This window comes from Photinus pyralis, unplaced genomic scaffold (assembly GCF_008802855.1).
Source record: "Photinus pyralis isolate 1611_PpyrPB1 unplaced genomic scaffold, Ppyr1.3 Ppyr1.4_LG8, whole genome shotgun sequence".
In the NCBI taxonomy this organism is placed as follows: domain Eukaryota; kingdom Metazoa; phylum Arthropoda; class Insecta; order Coleoptera; family Lampyridae; genus Photinus; species Photinus pyralis.
In genome coordinates, this window is record NW_022170819.1 from 8598428 (window position 1) to 8619269 (window position 20842).

Below are 20842 nucleotides of genomic sequence, written 5' to 3' on the forward strand. Positions count from 1 at the left end.
AATCACCCTTACATATAAAGTTCAAATAATAGTAGGTAAATGCAAGGAATTCACTTATTGACGACCCTTAATATTAATTTAGGGTTTTAGTGCAAAAAAAACTATGTTTTGTGGAGGCAGCCGAAATACGCCAATTTTCAACTGGCGTTTGAACCCAAACAGTTCATCGAGGAAAATACTAAATATTGGAATCTGTAGGAAATTTTATGTACTTTCATTTTGAATAAGAAGGTTATTTTTGAAAAGTTCATAGTTTTCGAGTTGTAAGCACAAAACTGCCAAAAAATATATTTTTCAACTTTTTTTGTATTTTTTTCAATGTTGCGTCATGAAATTTTGTTGGCAAACCTCAGATTCGGATTCAGCACCCCAAAAAACATATAGAATCAAAGAAATCAAAACTACCCCACAACTTTCCTGGTAAAAATATAATTTAACTGGATTATATTGACATTACTGTCAAATTGATGCATTGATCTATTTATTGAACATCCCTCAGGTATTTACTGCAATCTAATGGCCAATTGCTGTTCAGGATAAATATTATGTCTGGTAATTTGCGGTGTTCCTTTTTCTAAGAGGTTGTCAAAAGAAGTTACTGGGCATTCTCGTATACTTGAAGAATTGTGCTTGGTCATTTTCATTCATAGGTAGAAAATAGGTAGGTATTGTAAAAACCAAGGATATACTACACCAGCTCAGATTTTGATACCGTCACTATTCATATTAGTTCACGTATTCTTGTGAAATGGAAGATAACCCTTGGTACTAGTTACAATCTCAAAAGTAAACATCGGTTTGAAAACATATGATGTAAGCGAGAAAATTAAATCGCGCATTTGCAAAGTAACATCTGGTTTACGGCCTTACGGAACTGCGAATTCTCCTTCCGTTACTTTTTACGGAGCTACGTTATCGCTAATTTTCTATTTCATACCTACGGCATGAATCGGCCTTTATTATACGCATCCCGACAAATTTACTAGTTATTTATGTATTAAGGGCATAACAGTGATGTTTATATATAGCTTTTTAGTCGCCCGAGAGTATAAACATCATTTTATGCCCGTGGTCCATAAAAAATAGTTTTCTTCGTCAAAGTAAATGACGGGCGATCAAAAATGTGTTGCTGTCGAGTGACCTTTGGAAGTCCAAGTTAACTACGATTTCCCATGTAAACAAAAATTCCAAAGGTAACCCGACAGCAACTCATTTTTTGATCGCATAGTATTCGTTTACAAAACAGTTCATTATGTTTGATCAAGTATGCGGGTTTCGAATTTGTTTATGTGATTGACCCAAACGTCAAACGTAATTTTAAGTAATTCAATTCATCACGAATGACGAAGGAGTTCCAGAAACTATTCAAAATAAGGTCAACCTTGTGAGTTAGTAGGAATTGACATTTAATTGACGTTTCTAATTTTCAATGACCTGCAAATACTTGTTTGTTTTGTCATTAGGGATAAATAAGTTACTATGGTGATACTTAATGCTTTAGGGCATAGCGTATCACAGATACAAAATGTGCTATGATATGTTAGTATGACATAAAATTTAATCTACTTCTTATTTATCAAAACCACGAGCGTGGAAAGCGAATTTGATAACAGAACGTATAAATACCCATACATATGCATTTTCCCCAAAATCACTTCTATTTCGGCTGCCACGATGAAGCTCTTCTTTGTGACCCTTATGATCCTCCAGATCTTCTTGCAACAGGTAAATATGCAATAGTGCCGATGCGTTAATATCGTGACAATTTTTTAGGGAAGGTCAGCTACGATCGACCATAGTCCAATAAATGATAATAAGGAACATGCGACGGCTGTTATTACAAAATGCATGGAGACAACGGCAGTTAACGTCGACGATCTCAAAACGGCAGTTGACAATGACGATTTGGGAAATAAGGCCGTTGCAAAATTCTCAACGTGTTACGAAGAGGCGATGGGTCCATCGGAAGAAAGTTTGGGTAAATATTGCCAACAAACTGTCGGCGAAGGCCAATTGATGCCACTGCTAAAATGCTACCATGATATTATCCTTAACTATCTCAAAGAGTTCTTGGCTTAAGGTGTACTAGTTTTTTAAATAAATAATTACATCACTGCATTTTTGTGTTTTAATTTACTTGGCATTCTATCCATTTTACTCACAAAGCGACTCGAAAAAATCCGAAAAAAAAAAGGTTTCAAAGAGTCTCACGACGCTCGCATTTGTATGTTAAAATCAAGTTTTCTGGGCCCTCAACATGCGCCTACTTTTTAGAGGTGCCTCCCTCGTTTCGGCATCAAGGAAGTAGAAACTTGATCTAAAATTTAAAGTCGTACCTTTACAACCTTATTCCACCTTCAACTTTTGTGCGCTAAAATTAGCTAATCTGCGCAGACTCCAAATTACTCACTTGAAATTTCAAAAACTGTTAATTTTGACCCATTTTGCCCACCCAAAACAATTGAGAACAATTAACAGAAGCTAAAAACTGGACCAGACTTAGTAGTCGTAGGTGATGTGACGCATAACTCAAAAGCAATCCACATGAAAGTTTGAGTTATGGAACCACTGACACCTTTGTAAAGCTCAATACAAAATAAACAACACACCCTATATATGGGGGGGGGGGGTGGAATCTTACCCAACATATGCCATAAAATTGCGGAGTTAAAGAGAAGGAACAGGGTAAGGTGGCCGAGACCGAATCTAACCTGGAAGAATGAAGGATATACAGTCAGGGAAACAAGTAATCCATGATTCAAGATTAATGGGAAACTGGGAAGAAACGTTGAGACATGTCAACAGTTTGGGAATCACGGCAACTATATCTGAAACATATTGACATTTTCTGATTTGAGTGCAAACTTCGACAATTATCAATTATTTTTGCCACTTCGTTACTACCTGAATAACGTTACAGTTGATTAGAGGTTAAGTGCTTACCTACTTCCTACGACCTTAAGACAGTATTGTTTGATGTTCAGATAGCAACAGCCTTATCAATTATAATTAATTACACTTCCCGTGTAGGTTGTTAAAATTAAAGCATCGAAATACAATAGAAGTGCAAGGTAAATTAAACAAAAAATTAATCCGGTTCCAGTTTTGTGATATTCGGATCTTAACCTTTCCTGACACAGCCGTTATCGAGGCAATTAGTATGGAAATGAGGAAAATGCCCAAACTGCGTAGAAAATTTGATGATAAAACGTTAACATTTTGGCCCGAAAAATAATTATGTGATTTCCTGACACTCAAAACTTTGAGGCGTGTTAGAATGGCCAAAAAGGTCACTGAAGTACTCCATAAAAACTTTGCTCGTTTACTGCACACGATAGAAAATTGAAAAGAATTTCTATGACAAGCTAATCTTCTCAGTATTGCGATCTTTGTATGGTACAATGTTTATAGTATACCGGCCAAATTTCTACAACTAATACTGTGTTTTAACTCGATCTACTAGGCATACTATGAGCCAAGTAAGATTCTTGCAAATTGTTTACTGGTTTCTCTAGGGAAGTTTGGGTAAAGCTGATTTGAAAAAGGCCGAGTTCAGGAGAGAAGACCAGAAGATAAAACATCGTACCAGAGAGAATTATTGTACCCGAATGTGGGAAATGTTTGAACTTGTTCACGTTTGGTATAGTGTCCAGGAAGTAATAAATAAAAAAAACCGAAATGGATATTTAACTTGTAAAGAAAGCGTCAATCGGTGCCGAGTGCTACCATTTATTTAACCTACCCCCAATTAATAAGAAGGTTATTTAGAAAATAATGATAATATGAAGTAAACTGGTTCAAACATTCCAGATAAAGTGAATAGAAATCATAAAAAGAAAAGTTATGCAAATGGCAGCTACTTACGTATTCAACAATCTCCAAAATGAGAGAAATTCTTTCAGTCTCGACCCAAACCACTTCGAGAAACACACAACATCCGGCTAATCGCCAGAATGTATTCAAACCGACATTATCTGTATTAATACCACTACACTTAACGTCCCGACCACCAAAAGTGTTTTCAAAGAAAAGGCAATGAAAGATAATGTAATATGCGCATTCTAAAGATGCACCAATAACAATTCTCCACGCACTAAATAGGAGATAATTGAAAGTCAGCGGGCAACACATAAATGCGTTTTTTGCATCTGGTTGGTAGATGCAATAAAAGCCTTCTATCATAAGATATGTTTGTTTCCATCAGATTTAACATGAATGTCCGACCATTAAAGTCAAATCAATTTAAAATTTCCTATGATTTCCCAGAGTTAATTTTCGAGATAATTCCTGAGAAATACCAAGATCTAAATCTCTAATAGATCATTGAGATCCTCTTGAGTTGGAAAATAAGCCAGTTCTTCTCCTGTGTGAAAGATACATTCAAAGTAAGATGAATAATCCTTCTGCGACTTGAAAGAAATTTAGCTAAATCAATAGGAGTAATAGAATCATGGCACAATAAACTTCTGGACCCTTTTTTTGTCATATTGCTCTTCTAGTATGAAAACAGTCACGTCAATCATGGCAGGTAGCCGCCCACTGGAAAACCGGTGTACAAAAATTATGCTATTATATTTTCATTTCTATCTAGCCCATGCGAGCGAAGAAAAAGACATAAGTTTTGCAGTGGGCGGCTACCTGCGACTGTTTTTATACTAGACGTCGTATAGTAGGCAGACCACTTGAATACTTTAATAAAATGTATTATACAGATTATCGTATTTCTGACTAGAGGACATTGGTCCTTCTAAGGGGCAAAATGTGAACACACTTTTACCTGAACACAAACTGAACTGATAAGGAAGACGGTTTTGAATTAGGGCAAAACTTGGATTTAAGCACAAATAGGTACAGCACCAGTTGCAAAACAAGATTTGGCTGGAAAATTGCAAGCGTAATAATTGATGAGTTGCGCCACAAAATTAAGTAATTCATCCCAAACATAATGCATTTTAGAAGGCGTTCTGTAAAGGATTTTAGATTCGATATTTGTAAAGGCTGCCAGACAAAATTAAAACAAATCGCGAGGAAGCTCCAATCCTTAATGTTAATGCCGAACCAGACAGACAAATAATCAGTTAAAGCACCACCTTACTGAAATACCGAAGTTCATTAATGTAACCACGCAACTAAGCCTTTAAGGGGGTTGTAGTCGCGTCGCGCCGCACGCCTACGTGACGCCATTAAAATTATAAATAGGAACGTGACTTTTTTTCGAAAAATTATTTAAATAAAACTCCCATATTTAAATTTTACGACCGGTATTAATATTGATGTTATTAATAAAATGTACGTGAATGGACGTACTAAGAATAAGGGAGGATTTATCGAACGATACTTATCTGAACTATTCTTGAAGGTAAACGGTAGCAGACAATAAACGGGATTGTTTTATAAAACGACAACGTAAATCAAGACGATCACGCAATGCTTTGTTATTGTTGGGTACTTTAACGGGATTATTTCCTTTAACGTGTCAACAGACGTTAGTTCGAAGTTGAAATTTTCTACCTTTATTTCCACACAAACATCGATCACTTCGGTTGTTTTATTATTTTGTTTTAAAAATAAAATTCGATCTAAAAACTCGGCCCTTTAGGGTATAACCTATTTAATGGCATCAAGCTCTAAGAATCCGAAGTAACATGTTCTTTCATTTTTTTATTGGACATAACAGCAATAATGTAATGGTTTTTGCAAACTCACTTGATCATTACATTTTCCCCTCCTTTCGTCCCGAAACATATTGGACCTAGGATCATGAAGGAAACGACACCTTGTAGCTTTATAACAATATCCGTTCTTGGGGAAGAAACAGTGCAACGATTTATTTTCTTCATTACGAAGTAATTTATTACTTGTTGAAAGACCCTCGTAACATTTTGAAGCGATCTTGATCTATTGATGGAATTTGACCACACAATTTTGCCGCGCAGATTGTCAACGCTTGATTTGTGGGAGTCGAGTCCCATCTTCCTCTTTCTTTCGTAACACGCATCGAGGTACACGTCAATTAAACAGCTGAAAGCATAAGGTAAAACGCATAGGATTGTAATGGCCATCTTCTGAAATGGCGATTGGACGCATAATTTGGGAAAGGCATCACAGAAGTGAGGTTACTTTTGATTTCTTTTAGGGTTTAAGTTCAAGTTTTAAGTTTAAGTTCAAGTTCAAGCCCGGATAGTTTTTCTTTATATCCTTGGGTTAAATTCATCGTTGTCTGTGAGTGCCGATGCCCTTGGCTTATTTCCACAACTTAACAGACGATCAAAAACAAGGTCGTGTCAAATAGTGCATTATTATATAAATAAATAATAGCAATTAACGCACTCAATAACTAAATAAAGCACGCTGTAATATAAGAAGAATTGGTCGAGAACATCTTGAATTGATCTAGAGTTAAGTGCAATACCAATGAAAGAATTATAATTATAGAACTTTACCCAAAATCGTCATGAAACCTTCATTTTCGTGCATACTTTATGTCAGGCAATGTTAGTTTCCATGACGACGACTTTTCCTGCCACCTGTCACTTTCCCGACCGCAACTGTCACATTGGTGATGGCTATAATGAGTCCTGTCATCACTGACAGATTGAGATTAATCGAAAGTTGTTTATAAAAATTGAAATTTTATATTAAAATACGATTTTTGGTAAAATTTAATACAAAACTCGTCCTGACTCGGAAATTAAAGTACTCGGACCCAAAGGGGACTCGTACTTCAATATTTCCTCGCCACTAAAGTGACATTTTCCTGACTTTTATGTAAATAGCTATTCTGGCATCTAAGCTCATTATATGCATCGTTAAAGAGATTCAGTTATTAAATACTTGAATCTAAAGGAAGGAAAGTTTAGGTTCGATAAAAGATACAAGCGGAAAAAATTACTCGAACTCATGTAAATCGTAAACAGAACCGAAACGCGCGATAAAAGCCAAAGATTAAATTCGGAAAACGAACCTTTATAGAAATAAAACGCGATGTAATCTAGATTTACAGCTTTCCTCGAAAACGGATAAAGTGACCTCAATTCTCCAGCCGTCGAAAATTTCCGCCCATCAATTTGCAAATTTAGCTAATGACACCCTCTAACTTTCACAAGTTTGGCCAAAAACAAAAATTTTCTGTCTCAACCTCGGGAATCCGAAAAAATCCTGATAAATTACGCTAATTACGCTAAGACGCGAAAAAAGGCGATAAATTTTGGAAAACGCGTAACCTCATCTTAAGCGTTTAGACAATCAAATTTGCGACATCTACTTAATCTTATGAAATGCTTGCAAATTAAAAGATAATTAGATTGTAACCCTTGAGATAACTCCTTGGGGAGTACAATTTCGTTAAGGTAAAGAAAAAGAGAATGAACGAAAACGTATGGAGCGCGCGGGCGGCGGCGGTAAACGCAAAATTCGTCTGGTTAGGAACTCTTCCGCCGCAAACCACGCGTTATTCCGCATGGCTTCCTCGTTTCGTTACAGTTGTCTAAACAAGTAATTAATTCAATGAAAACAAGGAGGAGGCGTTTGCATCGCAGCAACGACGACGAAGCGACGCGAATTGGTTTTCCCTCGGCGAAACTTCGAGCTTTTCACCCCCGCCTATTGAAAAACCTTACGTTTTTAGGTACCTATATTTACTTTAAGGTGCGCAGTGTTGTTTTTTGTCCGAGATTTTTGCATTCACGAGACTGCATACATTTACAGTGTTAATGCGAATTTTAAACGGTTTTCGAATCGGCAGTTCATAATTAGCCAATTTCCGCATGTCTCCTTTTCAATCCAAAATTTATCACCAAAAATTGGTATAATTGAAAGTGCAATTGGAGCAATTTGCGTTCTACAGCTGCAGTAGTTTGTACCTCTACTTTATTGCTAATTGTTACCCCCCTTTTAAGGGTCAAATCTGGGTATGGAGAGTTGGTTTGGATTCTAAACCCACAGACATTTTAACATAGGCTTAGGTGTGTGACCGTCTATAACCCTTTAACTTATTTCAAGAAGCTGATCTTGACCTTTTGGGTAGTACTTGGTTTATTTCAGAGTTTGGAGAACTTTCCCCTAAGTTGCTCCATGAAGCAGATCTTGCTTAATAACTCTGCACGGATCTTTTGAATTTGCTATTTGAAAAATTAAATTAGAACTGCCTGAATACAAGACATCGTTTTTCACAAAAATTGCTAGCCTTAAATAAAGACTCCCCCTTCCAACAAACTTCGGTACAGGATAGTATGACATAAAAGATTGCCTGGTACCATTACCTGAGTAATGACCCATTTTTACATTGTCAAAAACGTTTAAATAATCGTGATTATGAACAAAAAACTAAAAGACACTAAATGACAATGAGTATACTAGTACTTTAGCAGTAACCACAAATTTTGGAATTGAACAGACAGTAATACATGAACGAGGCGACTAAAAATGTTTCATTTCATCATATTGGACATTTTAAATCGGTTTAATTGCACTCCCATTCCTACCAAACAACCCTTGAAACAAGCAAGGACTTCCCCCCTTCCATATTTCTAGCCTTGACCCGTGATTTCGTTCGAGTATAAACATTACCCTCTGTCTTCTCCCGTTACTGTTTGAAATTATGGATTCTACAGGCCACATTCTATAAGAAAATTTTTTTCCGGGTCGATCGGAGACAATTTTTTTTGAGGGCCTCAAAAAAAGGCAGTGTTCCTTTTATACCAAAAATCGACTACACCACAATTTCTCGGGAAAACACTTTGGCGCGTAGAATCCAAAACAATTCGTACTTTTTCGATCAGACTTCTCAATCAAAAGTTATGGACTAGAAACCAATTTCGAAAAAAAACTTAAAAGGGCTGTAACTTTTGAACTAGTAGTCCAATCTTGGAACTGTTTGAAATTATGGATTCTACAGGCCACATTCTATAAGAAAATTTTTTCCGGGTCGATCTGAGACAATTTTTTTTTGGGCCTCAAAAAAAGGCAGTGTAAACCCTTCCTTTTTTACCAAAAATCGACTACACCAAAATTTCTCGGGAAAACACGTTTTCTTATTAATTTTGGTGCGTAGAATCCAAAACAATTCGTACTTTTTCGATCAGACTTCTCAATCAAAAGTTATGGACTAGAAACCAATTTCGAAAGAAAACTTAAAAGGGCTGTAACTTTTGAACTAGTAGCCCAATCTTGGAACTGTTTGAAATTATGGATTCTACAGGCCACATTCTCTAAGGAAATTTCCCTCGTTTGCGTATGTGAATTTCGCTATTAGATTCATCTTTTCGCCCCCCCAGATATTTCCTCCTTGTACCTTCTGCTTGCTAGCTCGTGAATTCTCGATTTTCTCTCAATATTGCTGTACCTTTATAACTTGGTGCCTTTTAAGTTCTTCTATCCTTTCCCCTATTTGTCTCCTCTTTCAAGCCCTGCACATCTGTTTGTTTTTGTTCACACCACTTTTTTGTGTGCATCGTTATTGATAAACATTCTTTTACTTCTCTCCTTTCTTCGAATTTTACAGGCCTGCGTCTGGACTCTATCTTCTCCATTTTTATTTTTACCTGTAATATGTAATTTTGCTCCCAGTATCTCAATACCTCCCACATCACTGCATCAAAAAAGTGTTCTTATTCTGACCTCGTCTTTGAATTTCCTCTCTCCTATTCCCTCTCTCCACTTCCATTCCACCTCCTCCCGATTTAATCAATTCATTTAATTCCATCCCATTTCCTAGTATCTCACCATTCTTTCATCATTTCCGTCACCTTTTTTCCCCTGTTGCCATTATTACTGTAAGGTTGGGCTAAGTGGACAGCCCTGCCTCCCATTTTATACAGAGCACTTCACACCTCTTCCTTCCTATGCTTGCCCTCGGTCTTGTCTCTCCATATAGCTGTCCTTTAAATAGTTACGAGTAGAAACCATAAGAAAGGTATCTGTTTCTTTCTTCGGTACACCCTCTGTGCCGCCACTGCTTTGTATTACCCCTTCCTTTACCTGTTTCTGTGTTATTGGCATTTTAATACTCTCTGTCATATTTTTCAACTCTGCCCCTGCGCTCTCTACTATTTCTTCCTCTTTTTATTCCTCTAGTTTCTTTCCATAAATCTCCACAGTATATTTGTCGATATCTGTACCTTCGCCTTCGTATCTTTACATTTTTTGATCTGATTATCTTCCCTAAACATATTTCCATCGCCTTGTGATCCGATTCTATCCTTGTTCCTACCTGCTGATACAAAAACACTAATCAGAAAGTCATAAGAATCACAACTGAGATTGTGCTCTGAGAGTAACAACCAGTTTATGGCAAGCAAACGGTTTTATCGTCCTCAGAGTCCGATCTAGACAACTTTTTGGGCTTTCCTTGATACTTCATTTTCTTTCTGCTTGAAAGTTTCGTTTAGGCCATATTCCACTTCTCTCCATCTTCTCGTGCTTCTAAAGTTAACGTCTTTTAGAGTAATTTTTGGAAACAAATTCCCCTTATGAAATGGATCTGTCCTTCCGTCTGTCCGTCTGTTCCTCGTCTAACTCGAAAACGACGGCGATGTCAAACCTTCATCAATTGATTTACACGAGTTCAAGGATCAGTGTTATGAGCCGGATTAAAAGTCTGGTTTCCGAATGCGATCTAAATGGCCAAAAACTGTGGTTTGATTTGTTTTTGATGCTGAAATTGCAACCTACTGTTGTGCATCAGAGCAAACTAGTATTTTAATTTTTATTGTATATGAATATTTGCCTTCTGGGTCTTGTGGGGTACATAATGTAGGATGTGAATGCATTAAATAATCCATTCATAATTCAATAAGTCCTTTAGAAAGTGAAAATCCAAAGGTTAGCAAATGGCAACCTATTTACAAGTATCTACCGCAATGTTGTCGCGAAACCGCAAATGTTTATTGATCATAATGCAAACCACAAACACACAAGTAAAGAAAGATACCAACTTAAATTATTATTACATAATATTCTAAATAACTGACGTTCTTTGGAAAAAGATAAGGGCATTTGTAAAAAATCATACTCCTTGAGCACCTAAATTAGTGTCCAACTGAATCTAAACTCCTCTGGAATTGTTCAGGGAATTTCGGTGTTGAAAATTGCACACTATTGTGACATTTTGTTTGGTAACGGTGGTACGGGATAAATTCGTCCGGAAAACTCTTAAATTTCGCACCGAATATTTACCCCCGTAATAGTTATTTACATAAGTCAGGAAAATGATATATTACTGGCGAGAAAATATTGGAGTGTGAGGCCCCTTTGGGGCCGAGTACTTTAATTTCCGAGTCAGCTAATGACATTTTACTGACGAGTTTCGTATTAAATTTTACCCGATATCGTCTTTTAATACAAAATTTCATTGTTTATATATAACTTATGATTAGTGTCATTATAGACATTTGGAAATGTCAAAAATGCAACCAGTAAAGTGACAGGTGCGGTCAGTAAAGTGACAAGCGACAGAAAACGTAGTCTGCTCTGCCTTTGTCATGGAAACTAAAATTTCCTGACAGGAAGTAGGAATGAAAGTGAAGGTTTCAGGACGATTTTGGGTAAAATTATTTTGGCGCTATTGTAGGCGAATTTTTCATATACATTTTTCGCGAACAATTACCGTTACTTATTTATACAAACCTCCTTACTAAACCTCCGCCTCCAAGGCTAAAACGTTGAAAAATTTCTTTGGCAGTTGTGAATGGATTATTTTACTTACCACAGCATTCATATCTAAGAAATAGGATTTAAAGGAAGCAGAGAGGATCTAGTTTTGTTAATTGGCTCTCCACCTGAAGGAGCGAGCTCGTCCTTTTGTGGAGTATACCTAAACTCCCGACGTTCGCGGTTGAGGAGAAACGTACGGATTTAGAAATCCGTGCCCTTATACATAGTTGTTGTATTAACCGTATCGATTTTATAAATTCTCAAATGCGTATAGAGCCGGTATCCATAAAAGGAGGAAAACAAGCAGTCCTTTTATTAGCAAGGCACCTATATTGTTGTCTTCGTTTACGGAGTGCCAGACAGGAATTTTAATATTTATGAGCATATAACGAACGCGAAAGTTAAGCTTCTTTGTGAAATTGATACTTTCAAAAGATGCAATCGTATTAGAGCGCCATCTATGCAGTTTGCGATTAGTCGAAATTGGTTTCTCTTGTTTCCCCGCACAAAAACAATCGAAATAACCCCAGTTTGTAATTAGAAAAGTTAAAATTAAACATTTCAATTTAATTTCGAAATTGTTATGACATCGAGGAAAGTCAACCCCCCCCCCCCTAATGCAATGCTCACTATTGATTCAATCTACGCGAATTGGTGTTTGTCAAACATTCACCAAGAATACCGAACGTCAAAGATTAAAGCTAACTAGAATCAACAAACCGCTATTTATGTACGGGCATTAAATAATGAAGGGCGAGTCGTAAAGATAAATAGCATGTACTCACTCCAAGCTAAGCACGGGATAGTTGATAAATTGCATTAGGGTCCTCTCCTAACCGAATCTTTAGGAACAACTACACGCTCCCGCACAGGCAAAACTTTCCCCGGTCGTTTGTCGGGTTAAAAGTTTTCCCGGCCGTTTACCATTTTGTATAATTTTTATTTCTCTTTCCCTTTAAGTGGTTGCTATTAATTTTCTAACGCGGTTGCACTTCAACAACTAGTCTTCGCAATTTTTCACATATTTACTGCCACAGCGGTTCCACAGAACTTCTGAATGTCTACTGCTTTAGATCCCTTTCAGATCTCATGTACCAAATGAAGTTGTTTCGGTTTTCATGGTAAAGTATAAATATTGTTGTGTAAATTCATGTAGTTTATGGGTCGGTTAATTTTCTCGGTAACCAATGAATATACATTACATATAAAATTAATGGAAAAAATGGATGTGTGCAGTCAATAAGCCAAATGTCAAATTTTCCATTAAAGGAGAGGGGTAATGAATTCACCTAATCCACTCCAATGAACGGACTCGATTCCACCTAATGGCCAACGGCCCCGACTTCACACACGCGGCCCAAGGCAAAAAGCGAAAGGTAAAATGCCACGTTACAATACTTCCTCTTCTATTTAACACATATCTTGTCGATACCCACTCCCATTCTTTAGTTATACGAAAAATTCTCTTATCTAAAGCGCGCGCCTGCAACAACATTCGTTTACAAAATTAATTAATTTTTAACTCTTATCTACGACCGGAGAAAAAAATGAGATAACTTACTACAATGTTACGCAAATAATTTCGAGATGTTCCTCATCTTATAACACGTAATTTATTTACAATGAAATAGACAAAATACAATGAGGATATAAACAAAATTTAACCATCGTCTAAACTACGTAAATTAACACAACAATATTTCAGAGTAAAGAAGATTCCGAATTGAATTGAAGCGCAAAAGCAGTAAAAATTCTTAGGAATCGAAATACACACGGAAACAGAGCATTTCTATTCAGAACTTTTGGTTTAGATTTTCAACCTGAGCGAAAGTATTTCCCTCGTCGAGGACAACAAACGGAATAGAAATCGAAACATTTCCGTATACATACAAATGTGCGAAAGTTCGAACGAACGCTTTAAGACGCATCAATCCTTGAAAAACACAAAAAAGAGTCGTCTATAAATTCCCCAAAAAAAGGCGACACTATTTAAGTGTCACCAATTTGTAATCGTTTAACTCTATTTTGAGAAAAAAGAAACGTCGCCTTAAATAATCCCTCCTATTCTATTGTTACGTGTGGCAATTTGTTTTCTTTTTCGGAAAAAAATTCCCGCCATGTATTGTTCTTGATATTTTTACTCCGGCTAAGTGCTCTTAAAATAATTCTTTAGTGACATCTATAAGCTAAAAGCTTTACTGTTACTTAATGTAATGGGATTATTTATTTTATGTCACGTAATAATTGCCAGTATATCAAGATAATGGTAAATGTATGTTGTCTTATTGAGACGTATGGAAAATCTCCGAAAAAATCTCATTTTGAAATCGTCACGAGACACGAATCGATTTCTAAAGAACCCGATATCTTTTACGTTTCCACTTATGATGGACAAAATTCTCGAAACGCCCCTTGGAGAATCTCTTGAGGTTTTTTCTAACAAACGACATACTTGAGCTGGATATTGTCTTCCTTTTTAAGCATAAAAGTGGTGTAAAGTCGAAATAAAAAGCAAGTGTTAACATTAACAAAGTATTATCTGCCATTTGAGCATTGAAAATACGGGTACGTCATCGAATATAACTGATTTTCAAAGTGTCCCCTAATAGTGGGTGAACGTCAAGACCTGCTGTAAAAGTACTATGAGTTTCTAAAGGACGGATACATGCCACATACGTCCTTTTAGAAATCTACGTGTCAAAGGGACTTGAATGTAGATCTTAAACCTGGTTGCATTGATAGTTGAGCGAGTACTAATTAAAAAGAGCTTGACGGCTGACATTCAAATGAAAACGATCCTGGTGCAATTATGAAAGTGATAATTTACAATTAAATGCAATGAATTTCGATCCAGTTTATAAGAGCTACCTTTAGCAATTTGAGTCGAGCGAGAGACAAATGGATATGACAGCATGGGAGAACGTTTTAAATAAGATCTTAAAACAAATGGCGGGTAGCATTGATGGTCGACATATTTCAACGATACAGTTTTGTAAATTTATTCCCTTTCACACAACCAATAAGTTATTGTGAAAAAATGGAGCAAACCTCCACCAAGGGAGGCGTACTTTATCTTACGACTTATTTAAACTCTAACATATCACAATAGCGGAGAAAGTAGCATCGTAAAAATTTCCACATTTTATATAACAACGTCCTAAAGTTTAAATTTAAAAATACTGCCTTTCTACCGTGCGCCATTAAAACAACCGTAAAGGAACATTACGTTGCATGTAACGTACACGTTTCACACTTAAATTCGGTTTAGTTTACTGAATTTTCGGGGTGCGCACAAGGAGATTTGGGCTGGGGGGGTGTTGATGTTGTTGCGTCCTCGAGTGTAATGCGATGGATGGATATTGAAAGGAATTATTCCCCCCACATTCATATATCTCTTTTATGAAAGCTTTCTTTAAGTTTGCATTGTTTTCCTTTCCACTTACATTATAACGTCCGAGTAAGTTTCGCAAAGGAGCTTTTTCTTCATTTTTACTTGTTCTGTCTACATTATTATGATTATCCTTACTATTTTGCATACGATGCCGGTTTAACGTATGGCACGGGTGCACATTTTATCCAGCTACTTATTTTAATGTCTAACCTAACCTCTAGCTTTATCACGTTTACAAAAGTAAAACGATATTCTACATGCATACGAGTAGTTTACCTCTGGCAAGTATTAAGTAAATTAGAACTCAAATCTATTTAACTAAACGTAGTAGCAATTTCCATCTTTGCAGTATCACTGCTTAACGAATAAAAGTATTCCATCACCTATCACCCTGGTAAAAAAGGAAGACTGCCTTTTTTTTGGCTCGAAAAAAAAATTGTCTCAGATCAACCCGAAAAAAATTTCTTATAGACTGTGGCCTGTAGAATCAATAATTTCAAACAGTTCCAAGATTGGGCTACTAGTTCAAAAGTTACAGCCCTTTGAATTTTCTTTCGAAATTGGTTTCTAGTCTATAACTGTTGATTGAGAAGTCCGATCGAAAAAGTACGAATTGTTTTGGATTCTACGCACCAAAATTAATAAGAAAAAGTGTTTTCCCGAGAAATTTTGGTGTAGTCGATTTTTGGTAAAAAAGGAAGGTTATACACTGCCTTTTTTTGAGGCCCGCAAAAAAAATTGTCTCAGATCGACCCGGAAAAAAAATTTTCTTATAGAATGTGGCCTGTAGAATCCATAATTTCAAACAGTTCCAAGATTGGGCTACTAGTTCAAAAGTTACAGCCCTTAGAATTTTCTTTCGAAATTGGTTTCTAGTCCATAACTTTTGATTGAGAAGTCCGATTGAAAAAGTACGAATTGTTTTGGATTCTACGCACCAAAATTAATAAGAAAAAGTGCTTTCCCGAGAAATTTTGGTGCAGTGGATTTTTGGCAAAAAAGGAAGGTAATACACTGCCTTTTTTTGAGGCAAGTAAAAAAAATTGTCTCAGATCGACCCGAAAAAAAAATTTTTCTTATAGACTGTGGCCTGTAGAATCCATAATTTCAAACAGTTCCAAGATTGGGCTACTAGTTCAAAAGTTACAGCCCTTTGAATTTTCTTTCGAAATTGGTTTCTAGTCCATAACTTTTGATTGAGAAGTCTGATCGAAAAAGTACGAATTGTTTTGGATTCTACGCACCAAAATTAATAAGAAAAAGTGTTTTCCCGAGAAATTTTGGTGTAGTCGATTTTTGGTAAAAAAGGAAGGTTGTACACTGCCTTTTTTTTGGCCAGAAAAAAAAATTGTCTCAGATCGACCCGAAAAAAAATTTTCTTATAGAATGTGGCCTGTAGAATCCATAATTTCAAACAGTTCCAAGATTGGGCTACTAGTTCAAAAGTTACAGCCCTTTGAATTTTCTTTCGAAATTGGTTTCTAGTCTATAACTTTTGATTGAGAAGTCTGATCGAAAAAGTACGAATTGTTTTTGATTCTACGCACCAAAATTAATAAGAAAAAGTGTTTTCCCGAGAAATTTTGGTGTAGTCGATTTTTGGTAAAAAAGGAAGGTTGTATACACTGCCTTTTTTTTGGCTCGAAAAAAAAATTGTCTCAGATCGACCCGAAAAATTTTCTTATAGCCTGTGGCCTGTAGAATCCATAATTTCAAACAGTTCCTAGATTGGGCTACTAGTTCAAAAGTTACAGCCCTTAGAATTTTCTTTCGAAATTGGTTTCTAGTCCATAACTTTTGATTGAGAAGTCCGATTGAAAAAGTACGAATTGTTTTGGATTCTACGCACCAAAATTAATAAGAAAAAGTGCTTTCCCGAGAAATTTTGGTGCAGTGGATTTTTGGCAAAAAAGGAAGGTAATACACTGCCTTTTTTTGAGGCAAGTAAAAAAAATTGTCTCAGATCGACCCGAAAAAAAAATTTTTCTTATAGACTGTGGCCTGTAGAATCCATAATTTCAAACAGTTCCAAGATTGGGCTACTAGTTCAAAAGTTACAGCCCTTTGAATTTTCTTTCGAAATTGGTTTCTAGTCCATAAACTTTTGATTGAGAAGTCCGATCGAAAAAGTACGAATTGTTTTGGATTCTACGCACCAAAATTAATAAGAAAAAGTGTTTTCCCGAGAAATTTTGGTGCAGTCGATTTTTGGTAAAAAAGGAAGGTTGTACACTGCCTTTTTTTGAGGCCCGAAAAAAAAATTGTCTCAGATCGACCCGGAAAAAAATTTTCTTATATAACGTGGCCTGTAGAATCCATAATTTCAAACAGTTCCAAGATTGGGCTACTAGTTCAAAAGATACAGCCCTTTGAATTTTCTTTCGAAATTGGTTTCTAGTCTATAACTTTTGATTGAGAAGTCTGATCGAAAAAGTACGAATTGTGTTGGATTCTACGCACCAAAATTAATAAGAAAAAGTGTTTTCCCGAGAAACTTTGGGGCAGTCGATTTTTGGTAAAAAAAAAGGAAGGTTATAACTGCCTTTTTCTGCGGCCCGAAAAAAAAATTGTCTCAGATCGACCCGGAAAAAAAATTTTCTTATAGAATGTGGCCTGTAGAATCCATAATTTCAAACAGTTCCAAGATTGGGCCTACTATTTCAAAAGTTACAGCCCTTTGAATTTTCTTTCGAAATTGGTTTCTAGCCCATAACTTTTGATTGAGAAGTCTGATCGAAAAAGTACGAATTGTTTTGGATTCTACGCACCAAAATTAATAAGAAAGTGTTCTCCCGAGAAATTTTGGTGTAGTCGATTTTTGGTAAAAAAAAGGAAGGGTTTACACTGCCTTTTTTTGAGGCCCAAAAAAAATTGTCTCAGATCGACCCGGGAAAAAATTTCCTTATAGAATGTGGCCTGTAGAATCGATAATTTCAAACAGTTCCAAGATTGGGCTACTATTTCAAAAGTTACAGCCCTTTGAATTTTCTTTCGAAATTGGTTTCTAGCCCATCACTTTTGATTGAGAAGTCTGATCGAAAAAGTACGAATTGTTTTGGATTCTACGCACCAAAATTAATAAGAAAAAGTGTTTTCCCGAGAAATTTTGGTGTAGTCGATTTTTGGTAAAAAGGAAGGTTATACACTGCCTTTTTTTGAGGCCCGAAAAAAAAATTGTCTCAGATCGACCCGGAAAAAAAAATTCTTATAGAATGTGGCCTGTAGAATCCATAATTTCAAACAGTTCCAAGATTGGGCTACTAGTTCAAAAGTTACAGCCCTTTGAATTTTCTTTCGAAATTTGTTTCTAGTCTATAACTTTTGATTGAGAAGTCTGATCGAAAAAGTACGAATTGTTTTGGATTCTACGCACCAAAATTAATAAGAAAAAGTGTTTTCCCGAGAAATTTTTGTGTAGTCGATTTTTGGTAAAAAAGGAAGGTTATACACTGCCTTTTTTTGAGCCCCGAAAAAAAAATTGTCTCAGATCGACCCGGAAAAAAAATTTTCGTATAGAATGTGGCCTGTAGAATCCATAATTTCAAACAGTTCCAAGATTGGGCTACTAGTTCAAAAGTTACAGCCCTTTTAAGTTTTCTTTCGAAATTGGTTTCTAGCCCATAACTTTGATTGAGAAGTCTGATCGAAAAAGTACGAATTGTTTTGGATTCTACGCACCAAAATTAATAAGAAAGTGTTCTCCCGAGAATTATCGCGATTTAGTGAAATTGTACAACTATAGTGCTCTTAGTGATCGTAGGGATAGCTGCCTCTTGTTTATATTTAAATTATTAAATAATCAAATTGATTCGAGTTATTTACTTTCTTTAATAGGTTTCAACGTCCCGCCTTCAAAGGAACCCACGTTCTAAATGTCAACACCCTATCTTACGCAGTTTCGACTGTAATCCCATATCTTTCCATTTCCCGTTCCCGTGGGTATTGCGGGAAGTGTTTTACATCAGAAACCTTACTGGGCATACATCCAGACAATCATTCATTTGTATTGATATAGAAATAGTAGGTCCTGTAGACCTGTTTACCATCCTACATCATTAGTTTGGCGAAATGTAACAATGATAAATAATACAGTGGTATTTATTAAGAAGTAGGCATAGGGATTCACATACGTATATTGTTTTTCCCTATGTCTACTTTTAAATGACAAAATCCCTTCTGAAAGGTGCCTAATTTTATGCAAGCAAACTAAGTTCTTAAAACAAATTAATATTAGTTAATTTGAATATTGTCGTTCTGATAAAGATAAAGATCTAGTAGCGACATAGGCGTAAGGACGGACAGACGGCCACAATACTGCACTTTTAAAATGTTTGTGGTATCCCTTTTCTTTATAACTTTAATGGTTTATTATTTGTTCATTTTCGTAATCACTTCTAGTAAACGACAAATAATGTTTTTGAATCGCACAGTGAAAAGAGGGGGATTAAGAATTAGGCACGATTTTCGACGAAGAATTGTGGACCAGTAATGTTTCTAAACTTAGTGTTCGTCAGTAGGCATTATGAAAATGCAACTCCCTAGAGTTCTGAAAAGGAAAATAACCACTTGGTAACATTCTGAAATGCAGTCTTTGTCACCTTTGCAATCTGATACTGGAATATTTCCAAATTGATTAGGTACCTAATCAAAACCGCTATCGTAGGAAGTGAATTTGATACTGGTAGGTATAAATGACCATCAAAAGTTCTTTCAAAATTATTTCCACTTAGCTCTCGCCAAGATGAAAACATTCGTTGCAGCGGTCCTCCTCCTTCAAGTCTTCTTCGGACAGGTCTGTAGAGCTTTTAAGCTGCGCATACGATAACTGCTGTAATTTCGCAGGGAAGATCTGACGTGGTCGAAAATCATAGGGATTTTGCGATGGCGCAAATTGCACGCTGCATTGAGGAAACGGACGTTAACCTGAACGAGCTCGTAAAGGCGATTCAAGATAGCAATACGGAACACAGTGCCGTCGAAGAGTTCACCACCTGCTTTGAGGACGCAATGAAACCGGTAGAAAGCGACTTCGAACAATTCTGCAGGGAAACTAACCAAAATGGTAACTTGGCACAGCTGATTCTATGCTACAGTAATATTCTGATTGACTACCTTAAGGATTTCATTGCGTAAATTAGTAATGTACTCGTCTGGAGTGCTTTGGTTTAATTGACTGAGTCTATAATATAAACTTTTACTTCCCTTTGTGTTTATTTAAACAAAATAGAGTCGTAGGAAATGAACAAGTTCAAATTAATTCAAAGTTCGTAGATTGGCAGAATTAATAATATCCTAAAATTATGCATATAACGGTCACAATTATACAAAATCTTAAATAACCCGAAAACCATAACAGATAGGTATAGGGAATATCATAATTGATCGATGTAGAATTTTTTTCGACATTAGAAAGTGCAAAAAATAAAGCAAGCTTGATTTGAAAAAATCCACTTTTTAAGGTTCGAAGATATTAAACTTGACCATTAATCTTAAAACACTCTGTAGAAGGGCGATCAACATGTAAACCATTCGCATGTAGCATCACGTCAGTATTGTTGATTTTGGGAGACTCTTTGAAATTGAAGTCGACAGGGTTGTAGGTACAGGGCGCTAAAGAAAGGTCAAAAATTGTCAAAAATCTTGAATAACTTTTGATGCCAGGTATAGGGAAATCTGGTATCAAACGTACGTAGATTTTCATGTAGATTTCGAAAATGCAATAAAATATAGAGTGTTATATTTCAAATAATAGAGTTGCCATCCACATCCGTTAAAACCGGAAGTGAAACGATCATGATC

General features: G+C 36.1%; 2 protein-coding genes across 2 annotated transcripts; both read left to right on the top strand.

Moving 5' to 3' along the window:
* The first annotated feature begins 1566 nt into the window (after nt 1-1566).
* LOC116179071 lies at nt 1567-2118 on the top strand. The gene is made up of 2 exons (XM_031498777.1): nt 1567-1725; nt 1774-2118. Exons 1-2 carry the CDS (start codon nt 1675-1677, stop codon nt 2077-2079), a joined length of 357 nt encoding a protein of 118 aa, XP_031354637.1. The 5' UTR covers nt 1567-1674; the 3' UTR covers nt 2080-2118.
* Nucleotides 2119-19740: 17622 nt separating this feature from the next.
* On the top strand, nt 19741-20245 carry LOC116179647. Its single transcript, XM_031499456.1, has 2 exons — nt 19741-19835; nt 19886-20245. Exons 1-2 carry the CDS (start codon nt 19785-19787, stop codon nt 20174-20176), a joined length of 342 nt encoding a protein of 113 aa, XP_031355316.1. The 5' UTR covers nt 19741-19784; the 3' UTR covers nt 20177-20245.
* Nucleotides 20246-20842: the final 597 nt, after the last annotated feature.

Excerpts from the sequence above, each read along its gene's own strand:
- LOC116179071 (XM_031498777.1), top strand. The coding sequence starts at position 1,675 with ATGAAGCTCTTCTTTGTGACCCTTATGATCCTCCAGATCTTCTTGCAA. Across the intron at positions 1,726-1,773 it reads TCCAGATCTTCTTGCAACAG|GGAAGGTCAGCTACGATCGA; the intron begins GTAAATATGCAA and ends ACAATTTTTTAG.
- LOC116179647 (XM_031499456.1), top strand. The coding sequence starts at position 19,785 with ATGAAAACATTCGTTGCAGCGGTCCTCCTCCTTCAAGTCTTCTTCGGA. Across the intron at positions 19,836-19,885 it reads TTCAAGTCTTCTTCGGACAG|GGAAGATCTGACGTGGTCGA; the intron begins GTCTGTAGAGCT and ends GTAATTTCGCAG.